The sequence below is a fragment of the Spinacia oleracea genome, chromosome 6 (genome assembly GCF_020520425.1).
Source record: "Spinacia oleracea cultivar Varoflay chromosome 6, BTI_SOV_V1, whole genome shotgun sequence".
Lineage (NCBI taxonomy): Eukaryota > Viridiplantae > Streptophyta > Magnoliopsida > Caryophyllales > Amaranthaceae > Spinacia > Spinacia oleracea.
Window position 1 is genome coordinate 5,689,161 of NC_079492.1, and position 20,523 is coordinate 5,709,683.

The following is a 20,523-nucleotide window of genomic DNA, read 5'->3' on the forward strand; positions in this document are numbered from 1 at the left end:
GGAGAAAAGTAGACCTCGAAGAAATTCGAGTCGAACAACAAACTCTAGAGAATGCTCAAGATGACATTCAAGATGAAACTCAGAGATCTTTAGAAGAATCTGGTGAGAATCATGGTCAATCTAGAAATGTTACCCCGCGTAGATCGCAAAGATATAGATCTCAACCGGAAAGGTACTTGGGTATTTTGACGAACGAGAGCTATGACGTTCTATTACTTGAAAGTGATGAACCTGCGACTTACAAGCAAGCTATGACGAGCCCTAGCTCCAAGCAATGGCAAGAAGCCATGCAATCTGAATTAGACTCCATGTCTGAAAACCAAGTATGGGATTTGGTCGATTTGCCAGATGGCTACCAAGCCATTGGAAGCAAATGGGTTTTCAAACTGAAAAAGGACAAGGATGGGAAACTTGAAGTTTTCAAAGCTAGATTGGTTGCAAAAGGTTACAGGCAAGTCCACGGTGTGGATTACGATGAAACCTTTTCACCAGTTGCAATGCTAAAGTCTATTCGAATAATGTTAGCAATCGCTGCATATTACGATTACGAAATATGGCAGATGGATGTCAAAACTGCTTTCTTAAACGGCGTTTTAACAGAAACTGTGTTTATGACACAGCCTGAAGGTTTTGAGGATCCAAAGAATGCTAAAAAGGTATGCAAGCTAAAGAAGTCAATCTACGGATTGAAGCAGGCATCCAGGAGCTGGAATATACGTTTTGATGAAGCAGTCAGTGACTTTGGTTTCATCAAGAACGCGGACGAATCTTGTGTATACAAGAAGGTCAGTGGGAGCAAAATTGCTTTCCTAGTATTATATGTCGACGACATATTGCTTATCGGAAATGACATTCCTATGTTGAACTCTGTCAAGATTTGGCTTGGGAAATGTTTTTCGATGAAGGATCTAGGAGAAGCACAGTACATATTGGGCATCAAGATTTACAGAGATAGATCTAAAAAGATGATTGGACTTAGTCAAAGCACTTATATCAATAAGGTGCTTGATAGGTTCAAGATGGCGGACTCCAAGCGAGGCTACCTACCCATGTCTCATGGAATGACTCTAAGCAAGACTCAGTGCCCAAAAACACTTGATGAGCGTAGACGAATGAATGGGATTCCATATGCATCATTGATTGGTTCAATAATGTATGCTATGATATGTACACGCCCGGATGTTGCGTACGCACTCAGTGCTACGAGCAGATACCAGTCAGACCCAGGAGAGGCGCATTGGACTGCTGCCAAGAACATTCTGAAGTACCTGAAAAGGCACAAAGATGACTTCCTGGTCTATGGTGGAGATGATGAATTAATTGTTAAAGGCTATACGGACGCAAGTTTCCAAACCGACAAAGATGATTTCAGATCACAGTCTGGGTTTGTCTTCTGCCTCAACGGAGGAGCAGTAAGCTGGAAAAGTGCTAAGCAAAGCACCATTGCGGATTCTACAACTGAAGCGGAGTACATTGCTGCACATGAAGCAGCAAAGGAAGCTATATGGCTAAGGAAGTTCATAGGTGAACTTGGTGTAGTCCCCTCCATTAAAGGACCAATAGCCCTGTATTGTGATAATAACGGAGCTATTGCACAGGCAAAAGAGCCTAGACACCACCAGAGAGTCAAGCATGTACTTCGTAGATTTCACCTTCTACGAGAGTTCGTTGAAAGAAAAGAAGTCGAGATAAGCAAAATTGGAACTGATGACAACATATCAGATCCATTAACTAAACCTCTGCCGCAAGCGAAGCACAACTCGCACACTGCAGCTATGGGAATCAAGCATATTGGAGAATGGCTTTGATGTCTCTGTTTAATGTTTTAAAGTTTTAGAGTTTAAATCTTTGTAAAACATTATTGGTTAATCATTCACAATAAATGAAAGGAATTCATTTTTCCATTTAATTTGTGGTTTATTAAATGATGAGTCCCTTCAACTTGACGATATATTCAAGATAGACTGTCAGGACCAGTCCTGTGACTAAGAAATGTCTATCAAGTGAACTTGAATGTCAAAGGTTGAAAATGGTCCCTAATCGGAGTTTTCTATAAAATTGGACGCATAGAAAACGTTAGACGATTAGAATGCAAGATGACTAGTAGTTCTGTTTCTTGAACTATGTGGACATGGCAATGTCATAATCATTTGCATAGATACTTACTTTGGGAAGACTAGTATCGGACAAGACCTATGAAACTTTACTGTAAGAGATGAAAGTCTGTCATAAGTAAATTTCATTAAATTATTAGACACTAAATCCTCAATACCTGAGTGATTTGAGATTACTTGTTTGAGAACTGGTTGCTTTGACGTTGACCAACCGTCGCACCGTAAAAGGAGGCTATAAAGGCAACGCTCAGGTAATCACCTATCAAACGAAGTCTAATCTCAAGATCGCAAGATTGGGATTGTCCTCCCATAAATCGGGATGAGATGCTTAAAAGTTGTACAAGGCCACTCGGAGAGCTAGAAACTGTGAAATGCATGGCCGTGCTCGGATGAATCATAGGCTATGATTATCTGTTTATTTGATCAGTTGAACTCTGAAACCGAGGAACGCCTCTGGACATAATAAGGATGACAACTCTTACCTTATGTTCAAGAGCAAGCATCGAGCGACAAAGGAATTAGGAAATGCACACTTGTCCCTAAGGACAAGTGGGAGACTGAAGGAAATAATGCCCTTGGTCCAAGTATGCATTCTATGTTAAGTCTAATAAATGCGGTTCAGTATTAATTAACAAGTTAATAATTCAGTGAGATCAAGTGAGCTGAATGCCTAGCTAGAGGCCGCTTCAGTTCAAGTGGAATTAATGATATTAATCCACAGCTTACTCTTGACTGAACCCGTAGGGTCACACAAATAGTACGTAAACGGATCAAGTATTTAATGGCATTAAATACTCCATCTATGAATATTCGGAACCGACGGATCTTGGTTTCAGTGGGAGCTAAGATCGTCACAGGCAAGAAATGAATACTCCGGAAACGATGATATTGCCGGAAACGGAAATATGGATCGTATCGGAAATATGAATATTATCCAAGTCGTAGATGTTGCCGGAAACGGAAACATGGTACGTATCGGAAAATATTATTGGAAATGGAAATATTACCAGAATCGGAAATATTGCCGGAAACGGAAATATTGTCAGAATCGGAAATATTACCGGAATCGGAAAATAATTCCGGAAACGGAAATATTAAATATTTGTTCGAAACGGAAATTGATTCCGGAATCGGAAATATTAAATATTGTTCGTATCGGAAATGAATTCCGGAACCGGGAATTTAATCGGAAGCGTATCGTACGAATTAGCATCGGACGAGGCCTGCCGGACGAAGGCCCAGCACGAAGCCGGGCCATCGCCCAGCAAGCACGCGCGCCACAAGCCCAGCCAAGGCAGCGCCCAGGCCTACCGCAAGGCAGGCCCAGCGCGCGCCAAGGCCACGGATGCGTGGGCCGCGCTGCGTGGGCTGCTGCTCGCACGCGCATGGGCAGCCCTTGTGGCTGCCGTGTGTGTGTGAGTTTGTGCTCATGCATGATTCCTAAATCTACAAGAGTTAGTGTATGATTAAATTCCTATTCCTAATTGGATAAATTAATTAAATAGAATTCATGTAGGATTCTAATTTCAATTAATTCGTATCCTACTAGGATTACGATTCCTTTTCCATAACTCTATAAATAAAGGCCTAGGGGTCATTATTTATACACAAGTTTTAAGTATTCAAAACTAAGATTTTTAAGCAGAAAAATCAGCCAATATTCTTGCCTACCTAATAGAAAATATTAGAACCTTAAGGGCGATTCTAGTTGGTCAATCTTAAGGCGGATCCGGACGTGCTGTGGACTATCTACGGAGGGACGACACTTGGAGTCCTAAAGACTTGTTCTTGTTCGGTTCGGGCGCAGCTAGGGAAGGCACGCAACAAAGAGTATGCATCTAAACTATGCTAAATGATTATGTGTAAATAATATGTTTCCTGGCTTTATGGTTTTTCCGCATGATTTATGAACTGTCATATGAATCATAACCTAACAAAAAGAATAAACAAATAAATAACCATTCACAGTTTCTCTTAATAAACTTAAATTCTAGCATACATGCATAATTCAATGTTTATTAAGCATTTTATTCAAGTTATGTGTTCCGGAAGGTGTGAATAAAATGATTCCAAGATCCTAAAATCATTGAAGAACTAAGCACAGTTTGTCGACTTAATCCTAAAACATCTTAGGTAAGCAAAATCCTTTTGCTAATAGTCTAGAAACTATTCTTGGTTGATAGGTACGTCTAAGAACTTATTAGGTAAACCTATCGATTTTGCCACGACATAAAAGGACTCCTTACTTATATCGTTTAGTTTCACCAAAACTAACATGTACTCACAATTATTTGTGTACCTTGCCCCTTTAGGACCAATAAGTAACACCTCGCTGAGCGAAAACTATTACTAGATTGATGTAAAGGATATCCAAGCAAGTGTATATTTTGGCATGGCACCTTTTAACTCAATTTTTAAGTTTGGAACTTAAGGCTCTTACTATGTTGGTTAGATTTTAAGTGAACTAAAATCCTTAATCATGCAACATAATCAAGCTTTTGATCTCATGCATTTTAAGACATATTTAAAAGCAATAAATAACTTAAAACATGCATAAGATAAATATGATCTAGTATGGCCCGACTTCATCTTGAAGCTTTAACTTCAAAGTCCGTCTTGAAAATCTCCGTGGGAGGCACCATTTTCTTCAAAGAGGATAAGCTATAACTAATTACAACTATTTGATGGTTCGCAGACCATATTTGAATTGAAAAATAACTTTGGTACTTTAGACCAATTACATTCAAATTAATGGTACGCAGACCATATTTTCTATCCTATTTGGGCCATACTAGTCACTTCATAACCTGCAAAACAGTACATATACAATATATACCATTCACCCATTCATTATCATGAATGGCCCACATAGCTGGTTAGTAAAACACATTATGCATCACGTAAACATTTGCAGCAATTAATCAAGGGCACCAATAATCTACCAATTATTCAGTCCTTATTAATTCTAATCAAGTTGTTTTAACCTTAAGGTTTTGTAGACCTAATCAAGAGTTTATGACTAAAAGGGCTCCCACTTAAACCTTTAAATTCATATGCTTTACTAATTTTAAACATAAAAATGTATTTCTAGTCTAACCGGAAACATACAAATTTAATTAAAATTTAAAGCTCATATAAATTTATAATTGAATCCAAAAAGTTTAATTTAATTTCAGTCGTATTTAAATTAATTCATGATTTTAATTTTAGTAAAATAATTAGAATAATAAAATTTATTATAATTACAATATTCAAAATTAAAATCCAAGAAAATAATTTAAATTATTAATTTTAAATTTAATTAAAATTACGTAGACTGAAAATTTCAAATTAAAATTTCAAAACGATCTAATCGCAACGCAAACACCTCACGCATCGCACGCCCATGGGCCACACGCACACAGCCATCGCTGGCCATGTGCGCGCAGCCCATGCGCTGCGTCGCATAGCTGCTGCTGCTATCCTTCGCAAGGCTCCACGCGAGCTTGTGCTCGCTGCGCGCGCTCGCCAGCGCTTGCTGTGCGCGCTCGCTAGCGCTCGCTTGGTGCTAGCCAGCGCTCGCTGCGCGCGGCATCGACGCTGGGCGCAGCACTCGTGGCACGCGAGCTTGCGCTCGCTGCGCGCGCTTGCGCGAGGCAGTGCGCGTTGTGGCGCAGCTCGCTTGCTGCCCACACGCGACTGCCGTGCCTTGCCTTCGCCCATTGCCCATTCGTCCATCGCTCATAGCCCACGACGCAAGGCAGGGCTACTGCCTTGTGCTCGTGCACCATGGCCTTGCTCATTGCATTCGTGCCGCATGGGCGACGAGCTCCCTTGCTCGTCGTCACATGCCCGCACTATACAACACCCCTTAAGGGTAACACGTAGCGTCCATTGCTTTGTGCGTGCAAGTTTTACGAACGAATCGCATAAAATTTAAAATTTTATATTTAAAATTAATGACAAATTAATAAATAATATTAATTTCATAATTTTAGGGCGAAAAATCGAAAATTTATTATTCAATTGATTTCCGATTAACATGGATTCAAGTCTAAGTCATAAAAATTTAAAATTTATCATAAATTTACAATTTTTATGGTGGTTTTTAATCATAGGTATCTAATTAAATTATAATTAATTATGAAAATCAAATTAATTCTAAATTATTCTAATTTTCAACAAATTAATCATAATTACAAATTAGATTGCATAATTAACAAGGCTAGGCATTCAAACTTGTTAAACATATACAGTAGGTCAATCAAAAATTCAAGATTTATCAACGAGAATCGCAAATATTTAATTTAACATCTTAAATTTACGAAATTTTGCATTCGAAAAACTAAAACCTTCGAAAAGTCATAGTTAGGCTTCGAATTTGAGAATTCTGGGTTCGGCCGAAAATTACTATTTTTGTCAAAATTTTAGAAAGCCTTTTACATGCGGAATTGACACAAAAATCACTCGATTTGGTTGAGTAACGAAGAAACTTCCGAAAAACTGCGTACGTATAATTAAATAAACGCAATTTGCAATTAATTAACAATTACGAAAATTAATCACCCCTTTTAATTCTTGCAAATTTGTAATATTTAACCATGTTTATGCAATTTAGATTATGAAAATAATAAGAGGCTCGTGATACCACTGTTAGGTTATGATACATATGACAATTCATAAATCATGCGAAAAAACCATTTAGCCAGGAATACATATTATTTACACATAATCATATAGCATAGTTTAGATGCATACTCTTTGTTGCGTGCCTTCCCTAGCTGCGCCCGAACCGAACAAGAACAAGTCTTTAGGACTCCAAGTGTCGTCCCTCCGTAGATAGTCCACAGCACGTCCGGATCCGCCTTAAGATTGACCAACTAGAATCGCCCTTAAGGTACTAATAATTTTCGGCACTTTTAGGCAAGATATGTGACTGAATTTTTCTCTCAAAAACTCACTTTGAATTCTTGAAAACTCGTTATAAATTGTGAACCCAGGCCACATATTTATAGGGGTATGGAAAGAGAATTGGAATCCTACTAGGATACGAATTAATTAAATTAGAATCCTAGTGGAACTCTTATTTAATTAATTTATCTTTTAGGATTAGGAATTTAATCATTAAACGAATCCTGTACGTTTTAGGTTTCGTATGTGAACACAAACACACACGCACGCACAGCAGCCCACGAGGGGCGCCATGCGCGCGCGCGCACAGCCCGAGCAACGCAGCCTACGACTGCCGCGAAGCCCACGACTGCCGCAGCCTTGGGCGCGCGCTGGGCCTGCCTTGCGGTGGGCCTGGCGCAGCCTTGGGCTGGCGTGTTGTGGCGCGCGTTTCCCTTGCTGGACGTGGGCCTGGCTTCGTGCTGGGCCTTCGTCTAGTAAGCTCGTCCGATGCTAATTCGTACGACGCGCTTCCGATTAATTTTCCGATTCCGGAATTCATTTCCGATACGAACAATATTTAACATTTCCGATTCCGGAATTAATTTCCGTTTCGAACAAATATTTAATATTTCCATTTCCGGAATTATTTTCCGATTCCGATAATATTTCCGATTCAAACAATATTTCCGTTTCCGGCAATATTTCCGATTCCGGCAATATTTCTATTTCCGATAATATTTTCCGATACGTACCATGTTTCCGTTTCCGGCAACATCTACGACTTGGATAATATTTATATTTCCGATACGATCCATATTTCCGTTTCCGGCAATATCATCATTTCCGGAGTATTCTTTTCTTGCCTTTGACGATCTCAGCTCCCACTGAAACCAAGATCCGTTGATTCCGAATATCCATAGATGGAGTATTTTATGCCATTAAATACTTGATCCGTTTACGTACTATTTGTGTGACCCTACGGGTTCAGTCAAGAGTAAGCTGTGGATTAATATCATTAATTCCACTTGAACTGAAGCGGCCTCTAGCTAGGCATTCAGCTCACTTGATCTCACTGAATTATTAACTTGTTAATTAATACTGAACCGCATTTATTAGACTTAACATTGAATGCATACTTGGACCAAGGGCATTATTTCCTTCACTCTCTCCTCCAGCAACTTCTCTCTCCTCCAACAGCTTCTCTCTCTTCGAGCTTCAACAATGGACGACGATTTAATCGATTTGAATATCGATTTAAATCGCGCAATAGAAGAAAAATTGTATAATTATGACGGTAATATTCGAATCCTAATAACTACGAAGAATTATAGTAACTTTAATACTCATTGAGTAATTATTATTATTTTAGAAAATTTAGAGAATCATAGAGAAGTATACGACGTTGAAGATGAAGTTGAAGGCACATCTCAGCAAGTTATGGTTGCAAATCATTGTATTGAAGAAGGTATGATATAGTATCTCTTAATAAATATATAGTAACTATTATGTTGATATAGTTAACATAATATAATTGCAGTAGAGTAACTAACATATAAAGAGAAACTATATTTACCGTACAGTAACTATAACATATAAAGAGAACCTATGTTTACTGTAGAGTAACTATCACATATAGACAGGACTTATAGTAACTGTAGAGTAACTATAAAATATAGACACTAACTATATAAAATGAAGAGTAACTATCACATATAAACACAAACAATATTAAGTACAGAGTAACTATAACATATAAAGAGGAACTGTATACTGTAGAGTAACTATCACATATAAACAGGAGTTATATTAACTGTGATTAACTATAATATATAAACACTAACTATATAAAATGAAGAGTAACTATCACATATAATGATAACTATATTTTTTTTGGCAAATAATAATAAGCTTTATTTACCAAGTAATCAGAGTATTAACAAACTCTGAAAACACCAACTGTCCACCAGAAACAACATCAACAACAAGCTAACCAACACAAGCTAGCTAAGGCTAACAGAAGCCACTACTGACATCTACACTCAACATTAAACATAATGCTGCTAACAACAGTTTTGACTGGATCAACATGATCCCTAAACACCTTAGAGTTTCTTTGCAACCAGATACAGTAAACTGACTCAATGAAAGCTATACTATACTTGCAAGCCTTCTTCTGTTTACTTCTGCTTCTCTTCACTGCAATATGTACTTCTTCATGCCAAGGCAACACAGCTCTAGTCACACCTAGATAAAGCAGAACCTGTCTTCAAATCTCCTTAGAATAAGAACAAGAGAAGAACAAGTGCTCCAAGTTTTCACTTTCCAAATGACACAGGCCACAAGTACCATCAATATTCAGCTGCCATATTATCAATCTGTCTTTTGTAGCTAGCCTGTTCTGCACTGCTAGCCACATAATGAAAGTACTCTTTAGACTAGCATGGCTATTACAAATCAATCTCTTCCATCCCACCTGAGCTCCAACTGGATGAAGAAACTTATACATTTTCTGAATTCTAAATTTTCCAGCCTGCACAAACTGATCAACTCCATTGGCCTGCATAAACACTTCTCTATTATGCCAAATTTTCCTTAAAGACCAAGTTAAGCCATTAGGAATTGGCATAGTCCAGAAGTCTCTATGCTGAATGTAATAGCATGAATCCACCTCACCCATAGCCTATCCTGCTTCAAAGCTAAAGCCCAACAGTGCTTCAAAACTGCTGCTTTATTCAACACAGTTAGGTCTTTAAGATTCCACCCTCCACAACTCTTAGGAAAACATAATTGCTCCCAAGAGATTGAAGCTTTCCTAGATTCTGCATCAGTACCTGACCACAAGAAACATCTACAAATTCTCTGAATTTCTTTCATCACCCTTTTAGGCATAACAAAAATCTGGCACCAGTAAAGTTGGATACAAAAAAGAACAGATTTTACCAGTTGCAATCTGCCTGCATATGATAGAAATTTAGAAGTCCAGCTCTTGATTATAGCAACAGTTCTTTCAATGAGAGGCTTGCAGTCTGTAAAAGAAAGCTTCCTAGTTGTGAGAGGTACACCCAAGTATCTGAATGGAAAAGACCCCTGAGGAACCCCAATTGAGCTAACAATATTGGAAGCAACATGGTCAGAAACTCCAGCCAAGTAAACTTCACTTTTATGCAAATTAGCCTCCAATCCAGAAGCCAAGGAAAACTTGGTAAAAGCATCAAAAAGAGCTTTCACAGCACTCTCATCAGCAAACATCATATGGGTGAGATCCAGCTTTTTGCATCTAGGGTGATAAGAGAAGTCAGCATTATCAGCAAGTGCAGCAAGACACCTTGACAGATATTCCATACCCAAAGCAAACAAGTAAGGTGAGATAGGATCACCTTGTCTCAAACCCTTCTTTGCAGGAATTCGTTTTGTGGGGCAACCATTTATCAGAATAGAATAAGAAACAGAATAAAGACACTGCATCACCCAATTCACAAACTTCACAGGGAATCCTAGCTCTGACAGCATGGTTTTCAAGAAAAGCCACTCCAAGGAATCATAAGCTTTTTTCAGATCCACCTTAATCATACACCTAGGAGAAATATGTTTTCTAGAATAGCACTTCACCAACTCACAAGCTAGCAAAATATTATCAGAAATAGATCTACCAGGGATGAAGCCAGATTGAGAACAACTTACAACTGTCCCAATAACACTTTGCATTCTAGCAGTAAGTATTTTGGAGATAATTTTGTAAACAACTGAACAGCAAGCTATTGGCCTAAAATCCTTCACACATGAAGCATTCTGTATCTTAGGCACAAGAGTAACTGAAGTGTTGTTCACTTGCTTCAACATCACTCCAGTTCTGAAAAACTCTCTCACTGCTTCATAAACATCTGCTTTCACAATCCCCCAAGCTTTAAGGAAAAACAGACTATTGAAACCATCAAGCCCAGGAGCTTTATTAATATCAATACCTTAGATAGCTGCATCAATTTCTGCATCTGAGATAGGAACCACCAACATTTCTGCATCAGCAGCAGAAAGCTGTTTCCCTTTCCTAACCACCCCAACATCCACACCCATCAAGGAGCTAGGAGTACCAATCAATTGCTTATAGAAGGAGCTAACTTCCTCCTGAATTTCCTGAGTAGTGCTTAGCTTCTTTCCAGAATCATCATATAAGATATCAATGCTATTCCTAGCTATCCTCTCCTTCATTGCACTAAAAAAGAATTTAGAATTAGAATCTCCTACTTGCAACCACTGAATTCTTGCTTTCTGTCTATATGCACTTTCTTGAATATGCAAGAACTTCTTAAGGGTCTCACTACACTCCCTCTCACTTTGTTGCACATTACTATCAGTAGGGCAAGCTGCTAACTGAGTCTGAATTTGACCCAAATCAGCCCTTAACCCCTAATTCAATTCTCTCATCAAGCTTAGAAAAATCTTTGTGATGAAGCTCATTCAATCCTTGCTTTACTGCTTTAAGCTTAGTCCAGACCTTCAACATGGAACCACTCCTTGGACAGGACACATCCCATCCCTTTTTAACCACATCAAGAAATTGAGCATGGTCTGCCATATAGTTAAAAAATTTAAAGGGTCTACTCCCTCCTCCCAGGTGAATATTACAAGACATAACTAGAGGGGAGTGATCAGAGATTCCTGGAGGCAAGTAATCCACCACAGCATCAACAAACTTAGAATGCCATAGTGCATTGGCAATAGCTCTATCTATCCTGGAACATATTCTCAAATTACCTTGTCCCTTATTGCTCCAAGAGTAGTAACTCCCACAACTTTTAAGCTCAGCCAACCCTGCAGCATCCATACAGCTATCAAAGTCTTTAGTTTCTCCCTCAGTAACTGCATTGCCATTTACCCTATCAGCAGCTAATAAAACTGCATTGAAATCACCCATGACTAGCCAAGGACAAGTAACAGTACTACTGAAGGTAGTAATCTCTCTCCACATAGGTCTTCTAGTATCAACAGAGTGTAAACCATACACAACTGAAAAGGTAGTACTAAACAGGCCATTCTTTGTAGCAACATTACAGTGAACACAGAATTCAGTTTTGTGAAGAAGCTGAACTGAAACCAAAGCATGCTTCCAGCCAATCCAAATCCTTCCCCTAGGAGAGTACTCATAATTCATAATCCACTGCCACCCAATCCCTATTTTCTTCTGAATTTTACTACTATTCTTCTCCTGAACTTTTGTTTCTAAAAAAGCTACAACACTAATGTTATTACTAACTAAAAACTTCTTTATTTCAACTACTTTAATGGGATCATTCAATCCCCTCACATTCCAGGTACTGATGTTCATGGTGGATCAGTTGAGAAGTCCACTCCATCACTACCAACAACCAAATCCTCCCCACTCAAATGGACCTCAGCAAGCCCCACAGTTTGAGCTGGAGTTCTGATATCTCTTCTTCTCCTTGAAACAACTCTCCACCCTTCATCAAGAACTGGAGCAATTGGAGTAAAAGGTTTATCATTAACAGATAACTCTCCATTCTCCCCGTCATCCTCTTGTACAGCATTATTAGTATTCAAATCATCAGTAGCTTTTGGTTCAAGAACTGGTTGCACAGCTTTAGGTTTCCACACCTTCACAACCTTTTTTCTCTGCACATCAGCTGATCTAAATCTTGTAGTATTGACTTTGTCTGATTACAGTCATGACCCACAATCTTACATTTCTGGCAATATGGTGGCAGCCATTCATACTCAACCACCTGTTTAACAATGTTACCCATAGGATCCTGAATCTGCACAGATTTAGGCAATTAACCAGTTACATCCACCTCAATGAGAATTCGAGCAAAGGATATTCTTTGTTTCTTAGAAGTACATTCATTAGCAAATAGTGGATCTCCAAGCAAGCTCCCTATTCTGCTCAATGAATCACCCCCCCAACAGCTTAATGGTAAGTTAGACAATCTAACCCACACTGGAACAACCCTCAATATTTCCTCCTGGAAATTAAAACTTGCTGTCCAAGGTTTAACAATCATAGGTTTGCCAAAGAACATATGAGGACCAGCCACCAGAACTGATTCCTTGTCCTTCTTTGACTGAAATCTAATCACAAAATAACCCTCATCATGGAGGAAAATCTGAGGTTTACTAACTTGATGCCATTCTTTTTCAATGAATCTCAATATAGCACCAATCGAAGGCTTTTCCCCAACCACATACATGACAGTTGCATTTCCCCATAGATCATTCATTTTTTGAATCTCATTCTTATCAAGTACAGCTATGGGTGTGCCATCACAAACTGTGGGAGCAATAAAATTCAACGCAAAACCTTTAGAAGGGAGTGTACTACCTTTAAACAGATTCACCCATGGTTTTGGCTCCATATCCAGTCGCCTTTGAGCTGGCTGCGCACCACTCACTCCATACTCAGTTTCTGTACGGACATCCCCTGTTTTCTAGGCTGGATCTACACCTGGGTTCTCCTTCAACGCACTCCGATGTTGCATCTCCTTAAGAGCAGCATTGACACTTCTCATCAGCAAGTCCACCCTATCCTTTCCCACCACCATTCGATGGCTATCCTCATAGAACTCTTCCAAAGCTTCAACCAGCGATGGCGGTCGATTTACATCAGTGCGCAATGACTGCGACCCACCAGTCGAGTCCTGATATGCTTGAAAGTTGTCCATACGTTCCATCGACGGCGGCACATAGCCAGAATGAGGCGGCGGCACCGGTGTCACCAGACCTTCACTAACCCGAGGTTCATCAGGAATGGGTACTTATTTTCTGAGTTGGTTCTGGTTCTTAGGCCTCAAAACTTCTTGATGAAGAAGAGAAGAAGCTTCCTCATTAACCTGAGCAATCTCAAGCTTCTGCGTTTTCTTCTTCCTCGCCATTAACAAGGGTGGCGTACGTTAGCAAAGCAACCTTAACGTGCACCACACCATGAGAGAGAGAGAGAGAGAGAGAGAGAGAGAGAGAGGAAGTTTTTTTAACCCATAACTATATTTATAGTAAAGTAACTATAATTTATAAAAGGTAACTATATTAATTATAGAGTAACTTCACATAAAGAAAGAATCTATATAAGACATAAACTATATTTAACTTATAGTAACTATGACATATAAAGAGGAACTTTATTTACAATCAATAGATCCTGAGTAACTATGTATTAAATTTAGAGTAACTATAACATATAAAGAGTAACTATATAAAATGTAGAGTAACTATCACATATTCACATATATATAATGATAACTATATTTATAGTAAAGTAACTATATATTATAAAAGGTAACTATATTAATTATAGAGTAACTTCACATAAAGAAAGAAACTATATAAGAAATAAATTATATTTAACTTATAGTAACTATGACATATAAAGCGGAACTTTATTTAAAATCAATAGATCCTGAGTAACTATATTAATTGTAGAGTAACTATAACATATAAAGAGTAAATTTATTAATGGTAGAGTAACTTTATTTACAATCAATAGATCTTGAGGAACTTTATTAATTGTAGAGTAACTGTAACATATAAAGAGTAACTATATTAACTATAGAGTAACTATAAAATATAAAAAGTAACTATCACATAAAGGAAACAACTATTTTTGAAAGAAACTATAACATATAAAGAGTAACTATATAAAACGAGGAGTAACTATTACATTAGGCACAAACAATATTAACTATATATAACATGTAAAGAGGACTATATATATATATATATATATATATATATATAGTAAAGTAAGTATAATATATAACAAGTAAATATATTAAATTATAAAAAACTATTATATATAAACAGAAATTTTTTAAACGGTAGAGTAATTTCATCTTAAAACGAGAAACTATATTTATAGTACAGTAAGTATAACTTATAAAGAATTACTAAGCTAATATTGGTATTTGTACAGGTTCAATAATACATCCAATTGATACAAACCACAACATCTTTGAAAATCCAAATAATGAGCAGGAACAAAACATTGATAAAGAATTAGATGGCAGTTTAATTGGAGAAGCAAGAAAAACAACCGATGAGATTTATGATCTATATTGCAAACATGCTGCTATTATTGGGTTTAGTGTACAAAAAGAGAAGAATAGATATAAAGAAGGAACCACAATTGTTAATGGAAAATACTTCTACTGCTCTGCTGCTGGAATAAGAAACCCTCCTAAAAACAAAGAACTCAAAAATGAAGATGACCAATCAGATGCAAAGAACAAAGAAAGGAGTAAGAGAGTTATGATAACAAGAACAAAATGTGAAGCTCAAATATTTGCAAAGAAGAATGAAAATGGAGATTTCGAAATAGAAAAGCATGTAATGGTACATAATCACCCATTGACAAGAGAAATAAGTAATTATCTCCACCGATCGGAACGACAAATGACAGATCCTAAAAAAGAAGCTATTGAGGCAATGTCAGAATGTGGTCTAAGACCAATGGAGTCTTATAGATATATGTCAACAGAAACTGGTGGAGACGACTGTGTAGGTCATACGATGATTGATCATCTAAACTACTGCTACAAGTTAAAAATGAAGCAAATTGATGGCAAGGATTCACAAACACTAGTGAACAAACTGTATGACTTACAATCAATAGATCCTGAGTTCTTTTTCAGAGTAAGAATCAATGATGAAGGAAAAGTTGAGTGTCTATTTTGTAGGGATTCTATGATGAGAGAAGATTACAAAATATATGGAGATGTTCTAGTTTTCGATACTACATTCAGAACCAATAAAGTACAATCTCATATGTGCTCCATTTGTTGGTATCAATAACCATTGGAAAAACACAATGTTTGCTTGTGCTTTCATTGGGGATGAAACCACAGAATCTTTCGTTTGGGTGTTTGAAACTTTGCTGAAGGCTATGGGAGGAAAGCACCATATATCAATTTTCACTGATCAAGATGCAGCTATTGCTGCTGGAATAGAACAGGTACCTCTTCATATATTATAGTTACTGTCTATTACATATAGTAACTGTTTGTATCAATATATATTGAAATAACTATAACTTTTACATATAATTACTCTTTATAATTTATAGTTTCCCTTTTTTAAAAATAGTAACTCTTTATATAATATAGTTACTGAGTATAAGTAAAACATTAATATATATATATATTGAGAATAACTATAACTATAACTTTACATAAAATTACTATTTATTGTTTATAGTTACCCTTCTTTACATATAGTAACTCTTAATGTAATATAGTTACTCTTTCAGAAAATACTATATTTTAATTTGAGAGCAACTATATCTTTGAAACAGTAATTTTTTCCTGTAAGAAAGGAACTATATATATTCATTATTGTTTTTCAGGTTTTTCCTTCTTCAAGACACAGGTTATGCTTGTGACACTTGAGTAAAAATGCAAACAGTAGATTTGGTTTATTGAAGTCTAATAAAAACTTCAAAAACGCATTCTACAAGTGTTTAAGTGGGTGTATAACACCAAATGATTTTGAAGAAACTTGAAAATCTATGATCAACACTTTTAAGCTGGAAAAGGATGACTGGTTCAACAGATTGTATGGTCTTAAAGAAAAATGGTATACATCTTTAAGTAAAGATTTTTTTTTCTGCCGGTATACTTTCTTCACAAAGAAGTGAAAGTACAAACCATGCTGTTGGATTTAAAGCAAATAAAAGTACAACATTAACAGAGTTCTATAGTATTTTTCAAGCTACAATAAATTGATGGAGAAAAACCGAAGAAAAAGACGACTTTAACTGTACAAGGGGAATACCTACTTCAGAGCTAAGTATGAGTGCTATATTAAAACAGGCAGCAAATGTATACACGATAACACTTTTCCGTGATTTTGAAGAAGAGTTCAAGCTTTTTGTGGCAAGTAGTGCAAAGTTCAAGGGAAATGTTGGAAGAACAGTGTTTTTTGAGGTGTGGATAGAAGGAATAACAGGTAAAAAAAACTATAAATCTTTATTTAATATTTGGAGTAGATGTTCTTTTGAATAATATTATATTATATGTAAATAATCTAACAGGATCAAGGCAAGAAGTTCAGTTCAAAATGGAAGATTCAACCGTCACTTGCACGTGGAAAAACTTTGAAGAATCTGGATGGTTGTGCTTCCATTGTTTGAGAATATTGCATTTACATTCAATCAATACAATTCCAGATCGTTACATAACAACAAGATGGACTAGATATGCAAAGAAACAGATATAGGAAAGGGTTGATACAATAAAAAGGGAGAAAGGTGAAATCAAAAATTTTACTGGTTGGAGATTACATATGATCAAAAGGTAATTTTTTCAATATACATTAGTTCATTTTCATATAGTTACAATTACAGTTGATATTTTACTTAACACTTAAACTTTATACCACATATACTATAACTTAATTTTGAAAGGGAATAAGATAGCAAAGGCCAGAAAATTATTCGAGGAGAAGTTTAAAACGGATAATAAAGCAGTTGATGAAATCATAAAAAAGGAAGAAGAAAGGAAGGCAAAAGAAGAAGCTGCAAAGATAGCAGAACAAGAAAAGGCAAAAGCTGAAGCACAACGAGAAACACAAGACGGGGAATCAACTAATTCTGAAATAACAATTGTGCTTGATCCTGATCGTGCTAATACTAAAGGAAAGAGTAAGAAGAGAATAAAGGGTCAATATGACAATTACAAGCAGCCATCAAAGAAAGGAAAAAAGAAACACAAAGAATTTGGATCCAAGACACCAAATATTCAATTATTTACACCTAAAGAACAACTATTTTAGTGATGTTCTTGTTTTATTATCATATACAGTTACTTCAACATTTTTAAACAAATTTATTGAGTGTTTATACTATAGTTCTCCTTTACAATACATCGTTACTATAGTGAACGTATAGTAACTCTTTGTAAAACACACAATTTTTATTTATCAAATAAAATTTACAAAAACAAAATTAACTATATCTTGCAAAATATAACTATATATGTAATTGAGTAAATACGTAATTTATAATTTTAAAAAAAAAATTATTGAGTGTTTATATTATAGTTTTGACAATATAGTAACTCTTTATAAAATATAGTTACTATTTTGACAATATAGTAACTCTTAATACAATATAGTTACTATTTTGACAATATAGTAACTCTTTATAAAATATAGTTACTATTTAGAAAATATAGTAACTCTTAAATATAGTTACTATTCTGAAAATATAGTAACTCTTTATAAAATATGTTACTATTTTGACAATATAGTAACTCTTAATACAATATAGTTACTATTCTGAAAATATAGTAACGTTTTTTATGCAATCAAAATAACTTATAGTTACTATCTGTTTATCAAATAATAAAATTCCATAAAAAAGAGAGTAACTATATCTTATTAAAGATAACTGTATTTGTAAGATAGTAACTATTTGGATTTATACACAAAATTATTCACTATATATATATACTAACTCTTCACATTTAGTGGTCACCCTTCTTTACATATAGTAACTCTTTATAAAATATAGTTACTATTTTGAATATATAGTAACTTTCGTTATGCAATCATATGACTTACAAATTTATAAGAGAAACTATATTTTTAGAAAGGTAACTATTTTATTCAAATAGAAACTATATTTATACTGAATAAATTGAACAATATGACACAAATACTGCAAAAGTTATAATTACTCTCATATATCAAACAATTAAAAATCACTGAGAGTAACTATATCAAAACTAGAATTAATTGTACTTTCTAAACAGTAATTTGACTACACACTAACACAAAAAATTAAATTGTTTTTTCACCAATAATAATTATTAACCACGTGAAGCACCTCGTCCACCTGCCTTACCGCGTCTGCCTCCTCTGTTGCGTCTCCCGCCTTTGCCACGTCCTTTCTCTTCAACATTGACATTTGTCTCAGCTTCATCTTCTGTTTCAACATCTTTGGATTTCCTTGCTGAACTATTTCTTGCAACAATTTCAATTTTTGAAGAATCATTCAGGTATTTCCGCGTCAACTCTTCCCTTTGTTTAATTAGGGCATCCAAAACATCTTGTTTCCTGTTTTTCCTGAATGCAACCATTAGTTTCAGAAAATCATCTCTGTAACAATTCAAATCTAACAACACAATGGTGCCACACATACAAGCCCTAAGAAACTTCCTGAAATCTTCCTGCAAATATTTGAACAGTAACTATTAGAATAAAAAACAGTAACTATGATAACAAAACAATAACTATAAAGATTGAAAAGAAAATATGAATAACATTAATTATTTTTAACACAAAAACTTACATCTGCCAAGGGATCAAAGTCAAAAATCCCAACACCATCTTGTACCGTTTCAACACCATGAAAGACCATCATAAACATCATCAAATAGACACAACAGTCTTTGTCATAAGCACCTCGCTTCCAATTACCACCGACCGGGATAAATGTGAAGCTTCTAATATCTTCATGATGAATGTTATCCATATCTTTCAATAGTTTTTCCAATGAAGAACAATGTACAAAACAAAGTATTTGTGTTCAATAAGGACTGGAATATAAGGTTAACGATTAGAATCATATAGTAACCATTAAAATCATATAGTAACTATTACCAACATATAGTAACCTTTGGAATCATATAGTAACTATTGTACACATAATTATTTCTAAAATAGTACAGTAACTATTGCACAACATATAGTAACCTTTCAGATAATATAGTAACTATAGTACTATCCTATTAAATCACACAGTAACTATTTATAAGACATAATTACTGTTTTAAAGTTAAATTACTTTCTAGAAAAGATAGTAATATTTTAAAAACATAGTTACTGTTTTAAACAAATAGTAACCTTGTCAAAAAAATAGTTCCTCTAAAAAACAAAGACAAATATAAGGGTAACTATAACATTTATAAAGTAACTACAAAAAAAAAGGTAACTATAAAAAAAACTTACCAAGACAGAAAAAGATTTCTTCCTTTGTTCCATCTCTTTTGGATCAAGAAGCATATTATCAAGGAAATAGACACTTTTGTCTTTCATACTAAGCACAAACAGGTAATAATGCTTCGGGTATTCAATCAGAACAGGAGCAAAAATCTATATAAAAAAGAAAAACAACAGATTACAACTACAAGAAATGAGACAAAAAAAGAAAATAATACGGTTATATAAAGAAAATATAAATCATACCATATTACAATCTTTCAACGATTTAACTCCATTAACATCTTTCACACCATAACTAAGACAAACACACAATTCAGACAAGACTTTTGCATTGTCTGGTTTCTCAATCAATTCAGCAACATATTTCTGCAAATGAATATTAAAAGAAAAATCAAACAAAGGCCAAAAAAATTTAAAATAATTAACATTCTATATTATTAAAAATATAACTTACACAATATGTGCCACCTAAAAACAGCTTCTAAGGAGAACCATCAGGATTCCTTTCATTTTCATTCAATAAGAAAGCCCATGATTCAATATGAATCAAAAGAATATCAAATGTAGAAGGAAGTGTCCACATGTCATCTCT

General features: G+C 35.5%; 3 protein-coding genes across 3 annotated transcripts; 1 reads left to right on the plus strand and 2 right to left on the minus strand.

Moving 5' to 3' along the window:
• Positions 1-10,949: 10,949 nt before the first annotated feature.
• On the minus strand, positions 10,950-12,309 carry LOC110780167 (uncharacterized). Its single transcript, XM_056831853.1, has 2 exons — positions 11,479-12,309; positions 10,950-11,390 (listed from the first exon to the last, which is right to left on the minus strand). Exons 1-2 carry the CDS (start codon positions 12,307-12,309, stop codon positions 10,950-10,952), a joined length of 1,272 nt encoding a protein of 423 aa, XP_056687831.1.
• Positions 12,306-13,354, minus strand: LOC110780168 (uncharacterized). Its single transcript, XM_056831854.1, has 2 exons — positions 12,781-13,354; positions 12,306-12,655 (listed from the first exon to the last, which is right to left on the minus strand). The coding sequence occupies exons 1-2, from the start codon at positions 13,352-13,354 to the stop codon at positions 12,306-12,308; spliced, it is 924 nt and encodes a 307-aa protein (XP_056687832.1).
• A 391-nt stretch (positions 13,355-13,745) lies between these two features.
• LOC130462884 (protein FAR1-RELATED SEQUENCE 5-like) lies at positions 13,746-15,782 on the plus strand. The gene is made up of 2 exons (XM_056831855.1): positions 13,746-13,749; positions 14,905-15,782. The coding sequence occupies exons 1-2, from the start codon at positions 13,746-13,748 to the stop codon at positions 15,780-15,782; spliced, it is 882 nt and encodes a 293-aa protein (XP_056687833.1).
• Positions 15,783-20,523: the final 4,741 nt, after the last annotated feature.